At 36.0% G+C, this 16,160-nt stretch overlaps 1 protein-coding gene across 43 annotated transcripts in view; it reads left to right on the top strand.

Annotated features, from left to right (window-relative positions):
• Rims2 (regulating synaptic membrane exocytosis 2) overlaps positions 1 to 16,160 on the top strand; it is a 522,675-nt gene that overhangs the window by 342,694 nt on the left and 163,821 nt on the right. For 24 of the 43 annotated variants that reach the window (XM_060389547.1, XM_060389561.1, XM_060389524.1 and 21 more), the window contains 2 exons: positions 7,987 to 8,166; positions 9,375 to 9,484. In XM_060389547.1, the coding sequence (XP_060245530.1) occupies positions 7,987 to 8,166; positions 9,375 to 9,484 (290 nt within the window). Of the gene's footprint in view, positions 1 to 7,986; positions 8,167 to 9,374; positions 9,485 to 10,349; positions 10,383 to 16,160 lie in introns of all 43 variants that reach the window. The other 19 variants (XM_060389526.1, XM_060389562.1, XM_060389567.1 and 16 more) reach the window with 3 other exon arrangements.

Raw genomic sequence — 16,160 nt, 5'->3', positions numbered from 1 at the left:
AAACTTAATAAGCTATGGGCAGGTGGCAAAGGAGGGGAGCTCACCATTTCAGTGGGCTAGGGGTTGGAGACAGTGGGGAAGAGGGAGGGAGAGTGGGGCTGGAAGGAGTTGAAGGAGAGGGCTTCAATGCAGACATATAATGAATAAATTGTGAAAAAAAATATTTTAAATAAAAAAGCTGTCACCTGTCAATGGCTCTTCAAAGCAGGGCAGGGCTTGTGCACCTGCCTGCTTCTCAAATGAGGGCGGGGCTCTGCAGACCTGCCTGCTGCTCTCTGCTGGAATGTTGGCGAACATGGTCAGCTGCTGTTTGAGTGTAATGGTCTTGAAATGCCCTGGAGATACTGTTTCACGCCCATCCCTCTCATCTGTCACTCAACAGCCCTCCCCCCTTTTGTTATTGTTCCTTAGACTTTGGGGGAGGGGAGGGATGTATATTGCCCATTTGTCCCTCAGCACTCCACAGGTACTTATATTCTGCACTTTAACCAGTTATGAGTTTCTGCATTAACCACTGACCACTATACAAAGCAACTTCTCTGAAGAGGTCTGAGAAGTATACTAATCTATGAGCAAGTAGATACAAAAGTAGAGGCTGTTTCGTTTTTGCAGCTGGCTAAGACTGTTGATGACTTTCCCCACCCAACAGCCTTCATGTACTTTATGGTACGTTGAAATTGAACTGCCTATTCTCCCCCCCATCTTAATTTTTCTGTCATTATCATTCTACCTACTGACAACTTGGATCTTTTTCTCCAGAACATTTATGTTTTTAACTGTACTCTCTTAATTCCTTGATATTTTTTCTGCATCAGATTTTTATACATGTTATACGTGTATCTTCTTTACAATTTGATGTTTAATGTTCCTTAATAAATACTTTCATGTTATTTTACTACTTCTTCAAACTACTTTGAGACTGTGCCTTATTTTTTAACTTATGTTCATTGTCAAAGGTATGTCTTTTTTGTTGTTTTTTGGGGGTAGGACAGGATGTGACTTTTGTAGCTGGGCCCCACCTTGGTATCCTCTTTCTATGCCAAATGCTACATTATAGGCCTACTCATCCCATATCCATTTTACTATAGTGTGTATTTGACTCCTTAGTTTTATATATTGCTTCCTTCGTGCTATCATTTCCTAAGCTTCTCCCTCCATAGTTTGATCTCTGTCTCCCTCACTCCCTTAACTTACTGAAGCGATGTTTCCCATCCTTACAGCTTGTCAAGCTTTATTTGTGTTTTTCTCTTTCTCCCCTTCCCCTCTCTCTGTTGGCATGTGTTGCTGAGCCAAGCAACAGCAAAACATACTGAGAGTTTGTATTACACCCGTCCTAGTGTCCATTCGAAGATAGAAAAACAAGGGAAGGCTGTTGGAATTTCCAAGCTTGAATAGAGTAATTATTGAATATGGTAGCAAGATTTTGGATCATATTTTATCACCGTGTCTCATGAAAAATAACAGTTCACACTCTGTTCTTTAGAGACATATCTTTAAAACATTATTTTATGGAATCTTCACAAATTTGAAAAAGTAATGTACAGCTGACATCATGGTGGAAATTTTTGAATTTTATAATCAAGAGAGCATTGTTTAACTCTGGTATCCTTGCGAATAGAAACTATCTTTTGGTTAACAGTAATCATGTTCTACATGAGCAGTATCTCACTGTCTCTCAGCAGTGTCTACATTTGTACATCATTATATTGATAGCAACTTGGGTTGATTTGTATATATTGTTAACTTTTGAATAAGGTCAGTTCTTTTAAATAATAAGTAGCTCATCACAGGTACTTTACACAGAACTGCTACCATAACAAGGATAATTAAATTGGGTCTCCTAAATTAATAAAGGAGTCAGAATGCATGCACAATGCTTATTTATTATCATTTTTACAGTAACTGTTTTTCTAGTCTCCCTTTTCCTCACTTTATACCCCTCTTTTATGGTACTGGGGTTGGAACCCAGCACCTCCCAAAATTTCTAGCATGTGACCTACCATTGAGCTATACCCCCTGTTGTATCTTTCAATTCTCTTACGTGAAAATAATACAGTTTTTAGAAAAGTTGAAATTTTATTTGCTCCATCATAAATTTGAAAACTGTTTCTTCGCATTTGTGTCACATTAGGAATATGTCATAATCACTGTCCCTTAATGTTTATGTTCTGAAGTTACTACCTTAGAAGTGCAATCAAGAGCCAGAAAAGGTTCTAGATAATCAAGACATTTTCAACAAAAAAAGTAACCCTTCTGCTCTGCTCACCTTACTCCCTGCACATACACACATATGTAAGGATTGTCTACCTCGCCTATGATCACCTTACTTCCTGCACATATGCACACATGTAAGGATTGTCTACTGTGAGACTGGAGATTTTTCTTCACAGATAGTCATTTTTTTCCATTCATTTGTTTTCATGAGACAGGGTGTCCATATATGTCCTAGCCTGGAATTAAGCTCATTATACTTTTTCCTTCAACTTCCTAAATTTTAGAATTAAAAGGATATACCACTGCATTTAACTATTTTTTTTAAATTAATCTTAGAACCAGGAGTGACAGTGTACACATGTAATTCTGGTGTTCAAGAGGTTAGAAAATGGGGAGTTTGTGGCCAATCTGTTCCACATGGGAAAACCTGCTGCAAAAGCAAATGAAATGAAGCTGTGGTTGATGGCACACACTTACTATCCTCACACTCACAAGTTGAGGGCAGGAGAATCAGAGAGTCGATGATATATTTATTTACATAACAAATTCAAAACAAAACTGGGCTGTCTGAAAATGATAAAATTAAAAAGTACCTAGATAAATAAATGAATTCCAACTTTGTAAAGGAAATGAATGGCTAATAACTAAATAACTTTATGCTCTATAGGTTTATTTTCAAGAAATCTATGTATCCTCACTGCAATAGGATAAATATGAAATTTTTTATCTGTTTTAATGTACATTAGCTTCTCAGTCAAAAGTTAAGTTGACTTAGATTGATTTCTGAGTAACACGTTAAAACATTTTATGGTGCTGCTTGTACATATCCGTACTGTCCTAAGGGTCTATAGAGCGATGCTTTATCAGGCTTCCTTGACTTGCAGCTGTGTCTTTGGAGCGGATGGGCATATAGATGGAAGTAGGCTATAGAAAGGGATCCTTGCAGGTTGGTTCTTCTCTGGAAACTTTGTATATTAATTGAAAACAAGCATCCTGGGTAGCAAAAGTGACTGAATAAGTAGGAAAATTTAAAACTATTTTAAGAATTGCCAGTGGGACAGAGGAAATATTTCAAGGCTCAGCTTAGCTTCACTGCATGTTCTGAATTTTTTTTCCCATAGAAATTCCTCAAGGACAGCCAGGAGTAGGGGTGCTGTAATCCCAGCACTTAGAAATTCCTCAAGGACAGCCAGGAGTAGGGGTGCACACCTGTAATCCCAGCACTCAGGAAGTCAGAGGCAGGTGGAGCTCTGTGAGTTTGAGGCTGCTCTGGTCTACAACCACAAAGTGAATCCAGGACAACCAAGGCCACATGGAAACCCTGTCTCACAAAAACAAAAGCAAAAAAGGAAAAATTAAAAGAAATTCCTGAAGGAATATTAAAACTTTAATGCTTTTATTTTGACATTTATTTATTTATTTAGATTGGAACCTCCTTTATTCTTGGTATACATATAAACATATACATGATCCCATGGTATCTATAAACATTAATTTTAGAAGGATGTGTTCCTGTATCTCTTTTCATTAAAAAAGCAAAATATTCAAAAATACTTCTAATGCATGTATTTATTACAATTTATTCACTTTGTATCCCAGCTGTGGCCTCCTCCCTTGTCTCCTCTTAGTCCCACCCTTGTCTTCCCCTATGTCCTTTCCCTAGTCCCCTGATAGGGGAGGACCTCCCACTTGGAGACTAAGCAGCCTATGGGCACCCGCTGAGTTTGTGTGTGGGGGGTCTAGCTCTTATAATAGCATCTTTTTCTTTCCCTTTCCATCCTTGAACTTCTTTCATGTACACCCATGCTCTTTCTGATATGTGTGTGTACATATACATACACACACACACACATATATATATATTCTTAAATATAAAAATGCAACCTGCTCAGCCTGTATAGTGTTACTTGTATGTTTGGATTTTTACTTTCTCATTCTGGCCTAACTCTATCTGATCCTTTTCTCAGAGTCTGCATGTGCTAGCTGATTGTTGTGGTAGCTAGTCTTAAGGTACTGAAACTCGGTGGCAGGTAATTGAGAGATTATTAGACAGTTTCCTTTTCAAATGTGTTCAGTTTACAGTCAAATCCTCAACATATTGCAGCACAGTACTTGTATCAATCCAGAAAATTACAGAAAAAATGAAAAATATGAATTATTTTAAACATTTATTAAAATTATAAACTACTCAGAAATTGAACTGGAATGGATTATTAAATTTTTAAAAAAGATTAATTTATTATGTAACCAATGTTCTGCCTGCTTGTACACCTGCACGCCATAAGAGGTCACCAGATCTCATTATAGATGGTTGTTAGCCAACAGGTGGTTGCTGGGAATTGATCTCAGGGACCTTTGGAAGAGCAGCCGTGCTTTTAACCTCTGAATCATCTCTCCATCCCCTTATTAAATCACTTTTTAATGGACAAATGAAGTGTTTCCTAAAGATTTAACTATACAAATAAAGTTTCCTTGTTAACGTTGTGTACTTTTTAGGAGTTTGAAAAACATTTTTAAAAGTGTTTTTATGCCTATAATAAAAAAAATTAACTAGAATTACCAGGGAAAATGCTTGCATTGGAATACAAAACAGAGCCCTAAACCTCCAATTAAATACTGAAACATGTGAAACCTTGTTTCCAACCAGCTGTCGCTGTTACAAGTTGTCTCTGCAGTTTATAGATGAATGCCTACTACAGGGTAGTTAGGAATGTTGGACTGTTTTCTGTGGGACTGTGCCGTTCATTCAGTGTTGCTGTGACTCTCTTCGCCCCTGAGTCTTAGCTGGTCACTTTTACTCTTGGCTGGTGGTGTCCACAGAAGGTATAGCTTGCCTTTGTGTGTTGGAAAATTTACAGTATTCTAGCTGTCCGTTGCTGTGTTAGCACTTATTAGAAAACCCTACGTTCTGCTGTGCTCCTTTTCATCCTTCACTTAGCATGTTTTCACCCAATCTGTGATGATTATATATTTCATATTATTTGTGGTAATAGAAATATCTGGAAAATATAAAAATTCTCAGTAATTATCAAAACCTTTTTACTAAAGAAAGAAAAGTCTTATTTCTTACTAAAGAAAGAAAAGTCGATATTTGTTCAACCCCTGGAGGCCCTGAGACATGGCGGTGGCAGCACATTTGATTTCATATTCTGTAGTCACCTAGAATTCTGTACTACTTACTTTTTAAATACAGTATCAAAAGGTGAAACTATATAAGACATATTTCCACTTGGAAAATATATTGACTAGGTGAGAACAGATGAGATTTTAGACAGCTGAGTGCACACCAGCCCAGCTCTATGTTGAGGCTGCTGTACAAACATGTCACTAAGTTTTGCCACCACATACTGTGTGCAAGAGAGTTTATTATTAACCTAAGATCACAACAGATCTCTAAAACAAATGTAAAGTTTGTTAGTCTTCAACCTCCAGGTTTTTAGAATTGTAAGAAAACAGAGAAAAGGATAGCTGCGCGCCTATGTCGTTGCTGACCAATTGCAGCGAGGCGCACAGGAGGTGCTCACTAAGAATGGGACACACGTTACTGGCCACATCCATTTTTAAAAGGCGTTTTCCCTGTAAAATAGAATTTCAGAAGATAGAGTTATAAACTTTATACTGAAATTCCTTTTCTTAATACATCTTTTTAACTGTAATCAAATAGTGTATATGAATTTATATTTTATTTCAGGTATTATGACATTTTAATTGTGAGACTGACGTTTTTAAGATTTTATGCTTTCATTTTTTTCTTTTTATTATCTATTACAATTTATTCACTTTATGGCCCCTTCCTGGTCTCCTCACAGTCCTCCCTCATTCCCTCCCAGTCTGACCATCCCTCCCTTTTCACCTCCTATGCCCCTCCCCTAGTCCACTGATAGGGGAGCTCCTCCTCCCCTTCCATCTGACCCTAGCCTATCAAGTCTCATCAGGAGTGGCTGCATTGTCTTCCTCTGTGACCTGGCAAGGCTGCATTCCCCCACGGAGAGGTAATCAGAGAGCCTGCCACTGAGTTCGTGCCAGAGACAGTCCCTGCTCCCCTTTCTAGGAATAGTACTACCTCAAGATGTAGCTGTACCACTCCTAGGCAAATATGCAAAACATGCTCAACTATACAACAAGGACATATGCTCAACTATATTCATAGCAGCTTTATTTGTAATAGCCAGAATCTGAAAACAACCCAGATGTCCCTCAACAGAGGAATGGATTCAGAAATTGTGGTACATTTACACAATGGAATACGACTCAGCTATTGAAAACAAGGAAATCATGAAATTTGCAGGCAAATGGTGGGAACTAGGAAAGATGATCCTGAGTGAGGTATCCCAGAAGCAGAAAGACACACACGGTTTATACTCACTTATAAGTAGATATTAGACATATAATATAGGGTAATCATACTAAAATCTGTATACCTAAAGAAGCTAAGTGAGAAGGAGGACCCTAGGGAAGATGCTCAGTCCTCATTCAGAAGGCAAATATGAGACTGACTTTTAAACTGAGCCTTTTCTCTAGACCATCCCTTTTTTTATGTACTTATGAAAAAGTACTGAACTTGACATAAAAAAAAAATCAGTCACATTTTTATTCAGTGATAAAAGTTTTCTGAATGATTTTACTTCTGTGATTTTTTTAAAAAAGTATTATGTCAAGATATAAAATAATACAGGATTAATCCAGTACTGTAGTTGTTCTTGCAAACTGTATTACATATAATTCGTGATACAGAAGAGACTGTGTTCATATATATATATATATATATATATATATATATATATATATCTAGTTGCCCGTTATTTCAATTTCAAAATTCAGAAAGTATTTTTAGGCAAAGTGGGACTGCTGGTGAGATTGTTCCTGCTTTACTGTCTATAAATACTTGCTTTCCTATGACTGCAATTGGGTCAGGAGGTAACTGTCTGAAATATATTTAACATATAACTTTCGAGTTCTGAAGATTGGTCTTCGAAATCATGGGACTGATTTGACTCCAGTTATGATCACATTAAGGTGTATAAGCATTATGGAGTTCTGTAAGGGACAGGTGTCAGCAGTTACTGGCCATTTAGGTGTAAGTATTCTTGCTTCAACAAGCAATAAGTTTTACAGGTCAGAGAGGTCACTTTTTTTTTTTTTTTTGAATTCCAAATTTATCCAGTACCCCTGAAAGTTGTTGGATCTAGCTAACGTGCACTGAGATGGATGGTAGAAGATACCTGGTCTCTACGGAGTGATTTCTATTTGGAGGATGTATTTAATTATGGATACCTACTTTAAAGCTGTCCTATTTTCCTGTAACCCGCATCCAATCTTGTTCTTAAAATATTCAAGCTATTAGTACACTATGATAATGCTATTACTATTTTTACATCTTACTCTGCTTGTTGGTAAACATCCTGGGTAACTTTCTCTCCTCTGGAAAATCCTACAAAACAAAGTTCAATGTCTTCAAGCTAGGCTAAGTCACACAGTTGACATGTTCTCGTTGTAGAAAGCAGGCAGCTTGGTTTGCATCCGGTGTAACTGAGAAACTCATTTACTGGGAACTAAAGAAAAACATATTTGGGTTATTTAGAACTTTTTAAACTTAGTCAAAATTTACTCAGGATATGTTGGGAAAACTTCCTTTTTGGCATACACAGTAATTTTAAGCTTTTAAGCTCTTCTATTTTTTTTTTTTTTTTTCAAAATCAATTTCATGCATCATGACCAAATAGCAGAAAGGCATTAAAGATCAACTGAGCTGCTTTTTGACTAACATTTCAGGGATTGTGAAGCAGCAGATAGACAGCCATATCACAGATCCAGATCAACAGAACACCGGCCTCTCCTAGAGCGGACCACCACCCGCTCCAGATCCTCTGAACGTCCTGATACAAACCTCATGAGGTCGATGCCTTCATTAATGACTGGAAGATCTGCCCCTCCTTCACCTGCCTTATCGAGGTGAAAGATAACTTGATCAGACTAACTTCCCTGTCTGCGCTACCAACACACCATTTTATTTTCCCAGCAGCTAAATGGTTTCTTCTATCATTTTTTGGCTGATCACCAGTACAAGTCTATACTAACCTTGTCAGTGTAAGCACACTATTTATATTCACTGGATATAATAGTGTGTCGTTGCCATTGTGATTGTTTCTCAACTGTCCTGATTGCATTTGTTTTGTGATCTCTCATTAATCAGGAGTCCTGGGTAAATTCCATCATAACTATCATGTTCTTCTACAGAATGAGAACTTATGGTGCTTATTAAGCATGACTTTTCTAATAATCATCATAATAGTAAATAAAGTTAGATTTATTTAGTTTCTATGAACATTAAAATTAGAAATTATCAGAATTTGTGTTGCTTGGAATTTCATTTGTAGATTCATGAATTGTTTTCTAATAAGAATGATATGTAGTATAAACTTAAGTATAAATCTGAATAGTCAAGGTAGGAAGGTTAGTTTTAAGAATTTATACCATGCATGGAGAGGACCTAGACCTCCTGCTCAGACGTAGCCTATTAGCAGCTCAGTCTCCATGGGGTTCCCTAGTAAGAAGAGCAGGGGCAGTTTCTGGCATGAACTTTGATCTCCTTACTCTGATGAGGTGGCCTTACTAGACCGCAGAGAAAGAGGATCCAGACAGTCCTGATGAGACCTGATAGGCTTGGGTCGGACAGTAAGGGAGGACCTCGCCTACCAGAGAACTAGGAGAGGGACATGGGGGGAGAAGAGGGAGAGAGGGTCAGACTGGGAGGAGATAAGGGAGCAGGCTACAGCTGGGGCACAAAGTGATTAAATTGCAATAAATAATAAAAAAAGAATTTATGTCATGATAGAAAAATTGTAAAGTTTTATTTTTTATTTTTCAAGTTGTAGAATTTTCCTCTTGCTTTCCTGTGAATAGATTAGTAATTTATTTTACTAATTTCATGGATTTTACTATAGGCTTTTGTGTCCATGTATGTGTGTATTTATGCATATTACACCAAAACATAAACATTTTTTGGTGTTTAAGTAAGTGTTCAATGTCCATATTTTGTCCTCTTTTTACCCAGCAGTCAACCATGTTTAAAATTGCACTAATACAGCCGTTATGAAAAGCAGCTAACATACTGACCAGACATATCGCATACTGAAAATGTATAATGGTGTGTCTTGTAGGTCTCACCCTCGTACCGGCTCTGTCCAGACAAGTCCATCAAGTACTCCAGGAACAGGACGAAGGGGCCGACAGCTTCCACAGCTTCCACCAAAGGGGACACTGGAGAGAAGTAAGTTTTTAGTTTTCTAACTATGCTATGTAGGAATTACACATGGAAGCTGAGGTGAATCAGATTTTCTGCTATCTCTGTGTTTTTATCTTTTTGTATTTAGCAATATGGATGGCTTCATTTTATAGTTGTTATATTTGTATATATACATACATATACAAATTAGACTTGCAGATAAAAAGAAACAATCTTTACTTTTACATGCATTTCAAATTTAAATAAGTACAAAATAAGTCTTTTGTAAGCAGCTGGATTACAGAGTCTTTGCTACATCTAGGATTATGTAACATTGGTGATTATACAAAGTTTATTAGTAACTAGCTAAATCAATTTTCACACACTGCAAAGGACTGGTTAGCTTTTGCAAAACAATGGTGACCCTTCCCCAAACTGGAGTGCAAGCAAAAGGTGACCCCCGAAACTGGAGTGCAAGCAAAAGGTGACCCCCGAAACTGGAGTGCAAGCTAAAGGTGACCCCCGAAACTGGAGTGCAAGCTAAAGGTGACCCCGCATACACAGAAACCGGTGCATGCTGTTCTGACGCTTTGAGAAGTGTCGATGTGCTACATGAAAAGCCGACACACTTGAGTACACATCTCAAGTAGTGTAAATCTCAGTAGTAAGTTTCTCTCAAAGCATGTATAATGGAGCAAAATAAATTTTACATCTTTTAAATCACAATCCCTTCAGTTAGTAGCTCTATTTTGAGGATATGTATACTATATATATTACATATATATATATCTCCAAATCATTTTAAATTTTCTTTAATAGACAGTATATTCTCTCACTTTGAATTTTTCTGTTGTTTTAACCCTGTGCTTTGGCCCTCCCCCTTTGTTTTGTTTTATTTTGTTCTTCCTAGACAATGGAGTCAAGGAGATAGAGCCCTATGAAGGTGTGTGCGTAGAGGAGGGTTTGTTGGGTGCTGAAAGCCTTTGGGGGTTGGGGGCTGTGCAGTCAAAAATAAACCCAATTGCAATTGATGTCCCTTCATTTATTTGGTTTTATGTAGAGTTAAAGTATTCTGTTTTCTAGTTTCTAATAAATTATTCAAATTTTATTTTCCATGAAATACCACCAGAGATTTAAATTTTGAGTTAAGTAAGTGTAAAGAGCTTAACTCTTTTTAAATAACTACACAATATTCTTATACTTTTATATTTATATTCTTATATCCTTATGTTTATTCTTATATTTTTAAAACTAAATTCTGGAGTTTGAGGGAGATGATAGCCAGTGATATCAATTGCAGTTTGTGTTTCTGCCATTGAGGATAGATATATAATCTGGTTATATTTCTCATCTTATATTTCATTTTATATTTATTTAATGATTCTTTTATTCTGAAATTTGACTTTCCACAAAGAAAGTGTTCAGTTAGACAGTAATTTTGGCTTGTGTTTTCTCTTTCCATTGCACATTGTAGCAAGTCTGCTTAGAATATATCATGTATAAATATGACAATTTTATGCCTTTACTATTAAACACTGAATTTTGCCTTCAGACAAAATACTGAGTTTTAGTATGTGGACTGTCATATGTCTGCTTGTACAATAAAAATCCGCTAGTTTTAGAATTTTGAAATCGTTGTTCATGTTGTTTACTGCTGAGTCTCCAGCATATGGAATAATGCCAAGTGCATTGTAGAACTGGAACAAATATTTATTGAGTTGAAAAAACTGTCTTAAAAATTGAAATGATACCTCAAATAGTATAGAGAATACCACTAGAAACTTGTCATTCTTTAGATGTTTATAGAAGACTTGTAATCCTGTGACATTTGCAACAAATTTATGCATGTATTGCAGTTGAGCAGCAAATCTTTTACAGTCTTCCGCACCCTGTTGGTACAAGTCGTGTCTCGCTGTACTGAAGGGTTGCCAGCCTCGTGACTGCCGCTGCGTCTTGCTACAGCACAGTGCTGTGGGGGCTGAGGCTGGCTGTCCATTTCCCTAGGACTAAACGCTTGTGCCTTTAGATTGTTTTTCATAATAAGAGTTCAATAATGTGCAGTCTTTGTCTCCTCAAAAAAAAAAAAGAAAAAAAAGAAAAGAAAAGTTTTCATTTTCATAGCTTTTCTAGCAAAAGTCTGTGGAGGTGTGGCCAGCTTCACACTGAGCAGAGCTGGACATGAAGAGAGCAAACCTGACTGCCGAAGGGAAACTTGGGTTTAAAGATCAGAGATGTGCATGAGTACTCTCTTTATCTTATTTCGTAGAATGCATTAAAATCACTTAAATTTAGCAATTTCCATGGAGACTTTTTTTATAAAGGAACCCAAACCCTCCTTATTCTCTTCATCGTGGAAGATGTTTTGTTTATTTTATATTACTTAACGGAACTGGTTGGTTTTAGCAGCATTTTTAGACATGTTAATATTGAAGCTTCAGAGATTCGTGAACCTGTAAGTGTCTCACTCTAAAAGACAGTGTATATAACTCTTCCGTAGATCTCAACCTCGTACCACAGTTAAAGGTGCAGTCATCCAAAATGGACGATCAGTTAACAGTTTCAATATTTGATTTCTAAATGGTTGTCAGATCTTGTCATTTAATCTTGGCAATTCTTGTGTAAATATATTGAAGTATGTATTTTACCTTTAGTAACTAAAACATAAGGAAATTGTAATTTAAATTTATGGTTTTGAGTAATTATATTATCTAGTAACTATGTTAATTTATAATATTACCTATTTTGATATTGAAGTTGATTTTTTTTCATACTTTCCTTCCCCCCAAAAAAACCCTGCAAATTGAGAATGCTATAGAAAGAACAATGTATTAAACAACTGTAAGGCATTACTGTTATTATTATTTTTATTATTTTCTTAACTACTACCTTTGATGTATTGCCATTTTGTAAAAATTGTGGTTTATAGTGTCATGTTTTCCTTCCAAGAAAAGAATGATGTAATGACTTCCTAATAATGTACCTACCACATTATTGTGCCTTCGAAAGAACTGTGCCTCCTTAACTACCTCCATATCTCAATCTTCTGTGGGTCAGTTTCTGCTTCCCAAGTCAGTACCACTGACACTGTGATGACTCATTAACAGCAAACATACTTGCCTTCAAGTGCATGTCAGAGATGAAATATGTAAACTTCTTTTCTCCTTATGCACACCCATTGTTCCATTAAGAATGATTTGTTTGTTTGTTATCTTTTACAATTAACAACCAGACACATGGACTTATCTTTTTCTTTTACTTCTGCAAATACAGAAGTTAATGAAGAAATTGGAAATGTGGAAGAACAGGGGGTGGAAAAGGAGGGAGAAGAGGTCAAGGCAGGTCTGTCTGTTTTCTAAATAAACTGAAGTCTTAAAATTTATAATTTCATAAGAAATATTATAAAAGTATGTAGTCAACTATAGAATATTTAACTTATTTGTTTAAATTTTTCTTTAACTATCAAAACATATTAAAATTATAGACAATGTCTTTAGCCTAAGTATATGCATGTTTTACCTAGTTCTTTCTTTACATTCAGGTAGTTTCTTTACCTTTTAATAAACAATCATCAGCTAGCTACTAGAAAACTATTTCTCTTATGCCTCTCAAAGTAAGAGAACTCTAGCTTCTTGCCTAAGGGTTTTAATAGGAGAGGCAAATTTTAAGGACATATAGGACAGAAAATACTGATTTTTAAAATTTATTCATTTAATTTTATTTATTACAATTTATTCACTTTGTATCCCAGCTGTAGCCCCCTCCCTCGTTTCCTCCCAATCCTACCTTCCCTCCCTCTTCTCCTCCCATGCCCCTCTCCCAAGTCCACTGATAGGGGAGCTCTTCCTCCCCTTCCCTCTGACTCTAGCTTATCAGGTCTCATTAGGATTGGCTGCATTGTCTTCCTCTGTGGCCTGGTAAGGCTGCTCCCTGCTCAGGGGGAGGTGATCAGAGAGCCTGCCACTGGGTTCATGTCAGAGATAGGCCCTGTTCCCCTTACTAGGGAAACCCACTTGGAGACTTGAGCTGCCATGGGCTACATCTATTCCGGGGTTTCTAGGTTATCTACATGCATGAACTGATCTTTTGAAAGGATTTAATATACTATGATTATTTTTAAACTATGAACTAATTTTCCATGGGTTTCTCTTTTCTGTCTAAGCTCAGTATTGCTATATCCTGTGTAATAGCCATTCTTCTCTGTGGCATCTGCTTTCTGGAGGGCGTGCAGGCTTTCATTTCTTCAGTTTTATAATCACAGGAAAATTGGATATTTTTATCAGTGTCTGTCAAAGTAAATATCAAATACATTTGTGCAATTTTATTGAAGTCACTATATTTATTTGAACCTCGGAATTGGAATTGGCCCCTAATCTTTTTCTAAGTTGTTTTGAATTTTAACTTTCTGTGGAAATTGCAGAATAACTTTAGACCTGTTTTTGTTAAGTGCTTAGCTGATCTTTTCTTCTAACATATGAAGTTATTTATGAGTTTTAAAGTTAGACTTTCTGTCCCTTTTCCCCTCTTTTTGTCATTTTAAGAAATTAATGCTCTTATGTATATTGTATCCAAGGAATATTTTCATGGATACATTCTCTGAATATAATTTCTCATTTTTAAAACAAAACTACATTATGCTTTGGTGCTAATAACAAGCTAACATCCTAATTTTTCAAGTGCACAAATTTTCAGTATATATCTCATGATGGAAAGAAAGACAATCTTAATTGCTTAGTTATAAAAATGTATAATTCTATTGCATTCTGAATATCAAATACCAGAATTTCAAATGCCCTTCAATTTTCTGGCTGCTATAGAGTTAAAATTTTGTGGGGTGCTATAGAATAATTTTCATTTTCATTTAGCTGAGGAGCTAATGTTTCTGTTCTCCTGTCTTTTTATATCTCATACTGATTCACTCATGTCCTGGGTCTTTCACTCTTCATGAATTGGCTCTCATAGTAATTTTAAAGAATAGCACTAACTTGAAGAGTTCTCCATTATAGTATTTGTTTTGCCCTTTTAACATAAAGAATAGTTACATTTTAAAAACCGATTGTCACCTCTGGCTCATTCTTACATAATTATTGGATCATACTGTGTAGAACCATAGCAAAACAAAAGAAAACTACCAAGCACGTAACTGTAGTTTAAAAAAATGCCTTTTTCTAATGGTTGCTTTGACTCCTTTTCCAATAGGATAGGGAAACATACTGCATATAGTTTATTCTAATGTTTGCAGTGTGGAATGTCATGTTGTATGCATGTATTTATTTTTGCAGTGCATGGTTTTATTCTAGTTGGAGTGCTTTTTATTTGGATTGCTAATGACCTTAATTATTAATTATTGTTGTCTGGTTTCAATGTTAAAGACAACGGGGAAGAAACATCAAGCTTACCCAATAATGGGAAAAAAGGCAAGTCTGAAATTATATATTTATCTCACTGTATTGACATTTATAATGTATATGGATACACTTCTTTATGGAGGTATAAGTCTTAGTCCAAAAAAGTTATTTTATATTAAACATACGTGCTTGTATTTATTTTAAAATAGTTAGTGAATCTCTAATATCTTTAGGATTTTATTTATTTATTTTATGTATATGAGTGCTCTAGCTGCATGTATACCTGTATGCCGGAAGAGATCATCAGATTCCAGTGTATTGGTTGTGAACCACATGTGGTTGCCAGGAATTGAACTCAGGTCCTCTGGAAGAGCAGACAGTGCTCTCAAGCGCTAAGGCAGCTCTCCAGCCCCTAATATCATAGGCTGATGACGCAGCTCAGTGGCAAAGCACTTACATGTGCGTGTGCATTTGTTCGCGTTCCTACACACATAACATGATAAAATAACTTACTGATGCTAATACTGCTCTATTTTATTAAAATGTACAAGTTGAAATAGAGATTTCATTTTGTTCTTTACATTAAGTCGCAACCTTCTGAAAAATATAGTGGTGGTATGTTACGCATTTAAAAATGTAATTTAGATTTTTTTCAATCTAGAGTTTATTTTAAAATAACACTATTTAAAGTAAATATTTCAAATAGAATTAAACAGTTAGGTTGACAAAAACAGCTAATAACAAACTCATAATATGTTGAAAACATTTGTGGAATCACTGTGCTTATACACATGGATTTATATGTTGCTGAGACAAATAAAAGGGTGACTGACTTTTAATATTTAATTTAGTGTTCAAATTACTAGAGATTTAACTCCATAGCCTACCACAACTGAGTTCAAAAGATCAGATCTATGTTTTGGAGTAATTAACAATCCAACATAGCTACACATATTTATTTGTAATATCAGTGTTTGAATTGTCACATAAACATTAGCAGCCTTTAAATACAGTAACATTTGACCTTTTGTTATTGAGCTAAATTAAAAAAATGAGCGTTTTGTATTTCAGTAACTCAGTTGCAATGACCTTTCATCTAAAACAGTGGTTTTTACCTGGTAGTCGCTGCTCCTCTGCAGATGAGCAGCACTCCCAGGGTCATCCGAAGCTGTCAGAAAACACAGATTTTACATTGCCATTCACAGCAGCCTTGCAGTTACGAAGGAGCAATGAAATTAAGTTTCTGGTTGGGGTCTGCCCTACGAAAGACTGCAGCATTAGGAAGGCTGAGAACCACTGTGCTAAAATATATCTTTTCTCTATTTATCTTTCATAAATAATGTTTACAGTGTTCAGTATGTTATAATTTATCACTT

The sequence above is a fragment of the Meriones unguiculatus genome, chromosome 8 (assembly GCF_030254825.1).
Source record: "Meriones unguiculatus strain TT.TT164.6M chromosome 8, Bangor_MerUng_6.1, whole genome shotgun sequence".
Lineage (NCBI taxonomy): Eukaryota > Metazoa > Chordata > Mammalia > Rodentia > Muridae > Meriones > Meriones unguiculatus.
This window is presented reverse-complemented; position numbering and strand designations above follow the sequence as displayed.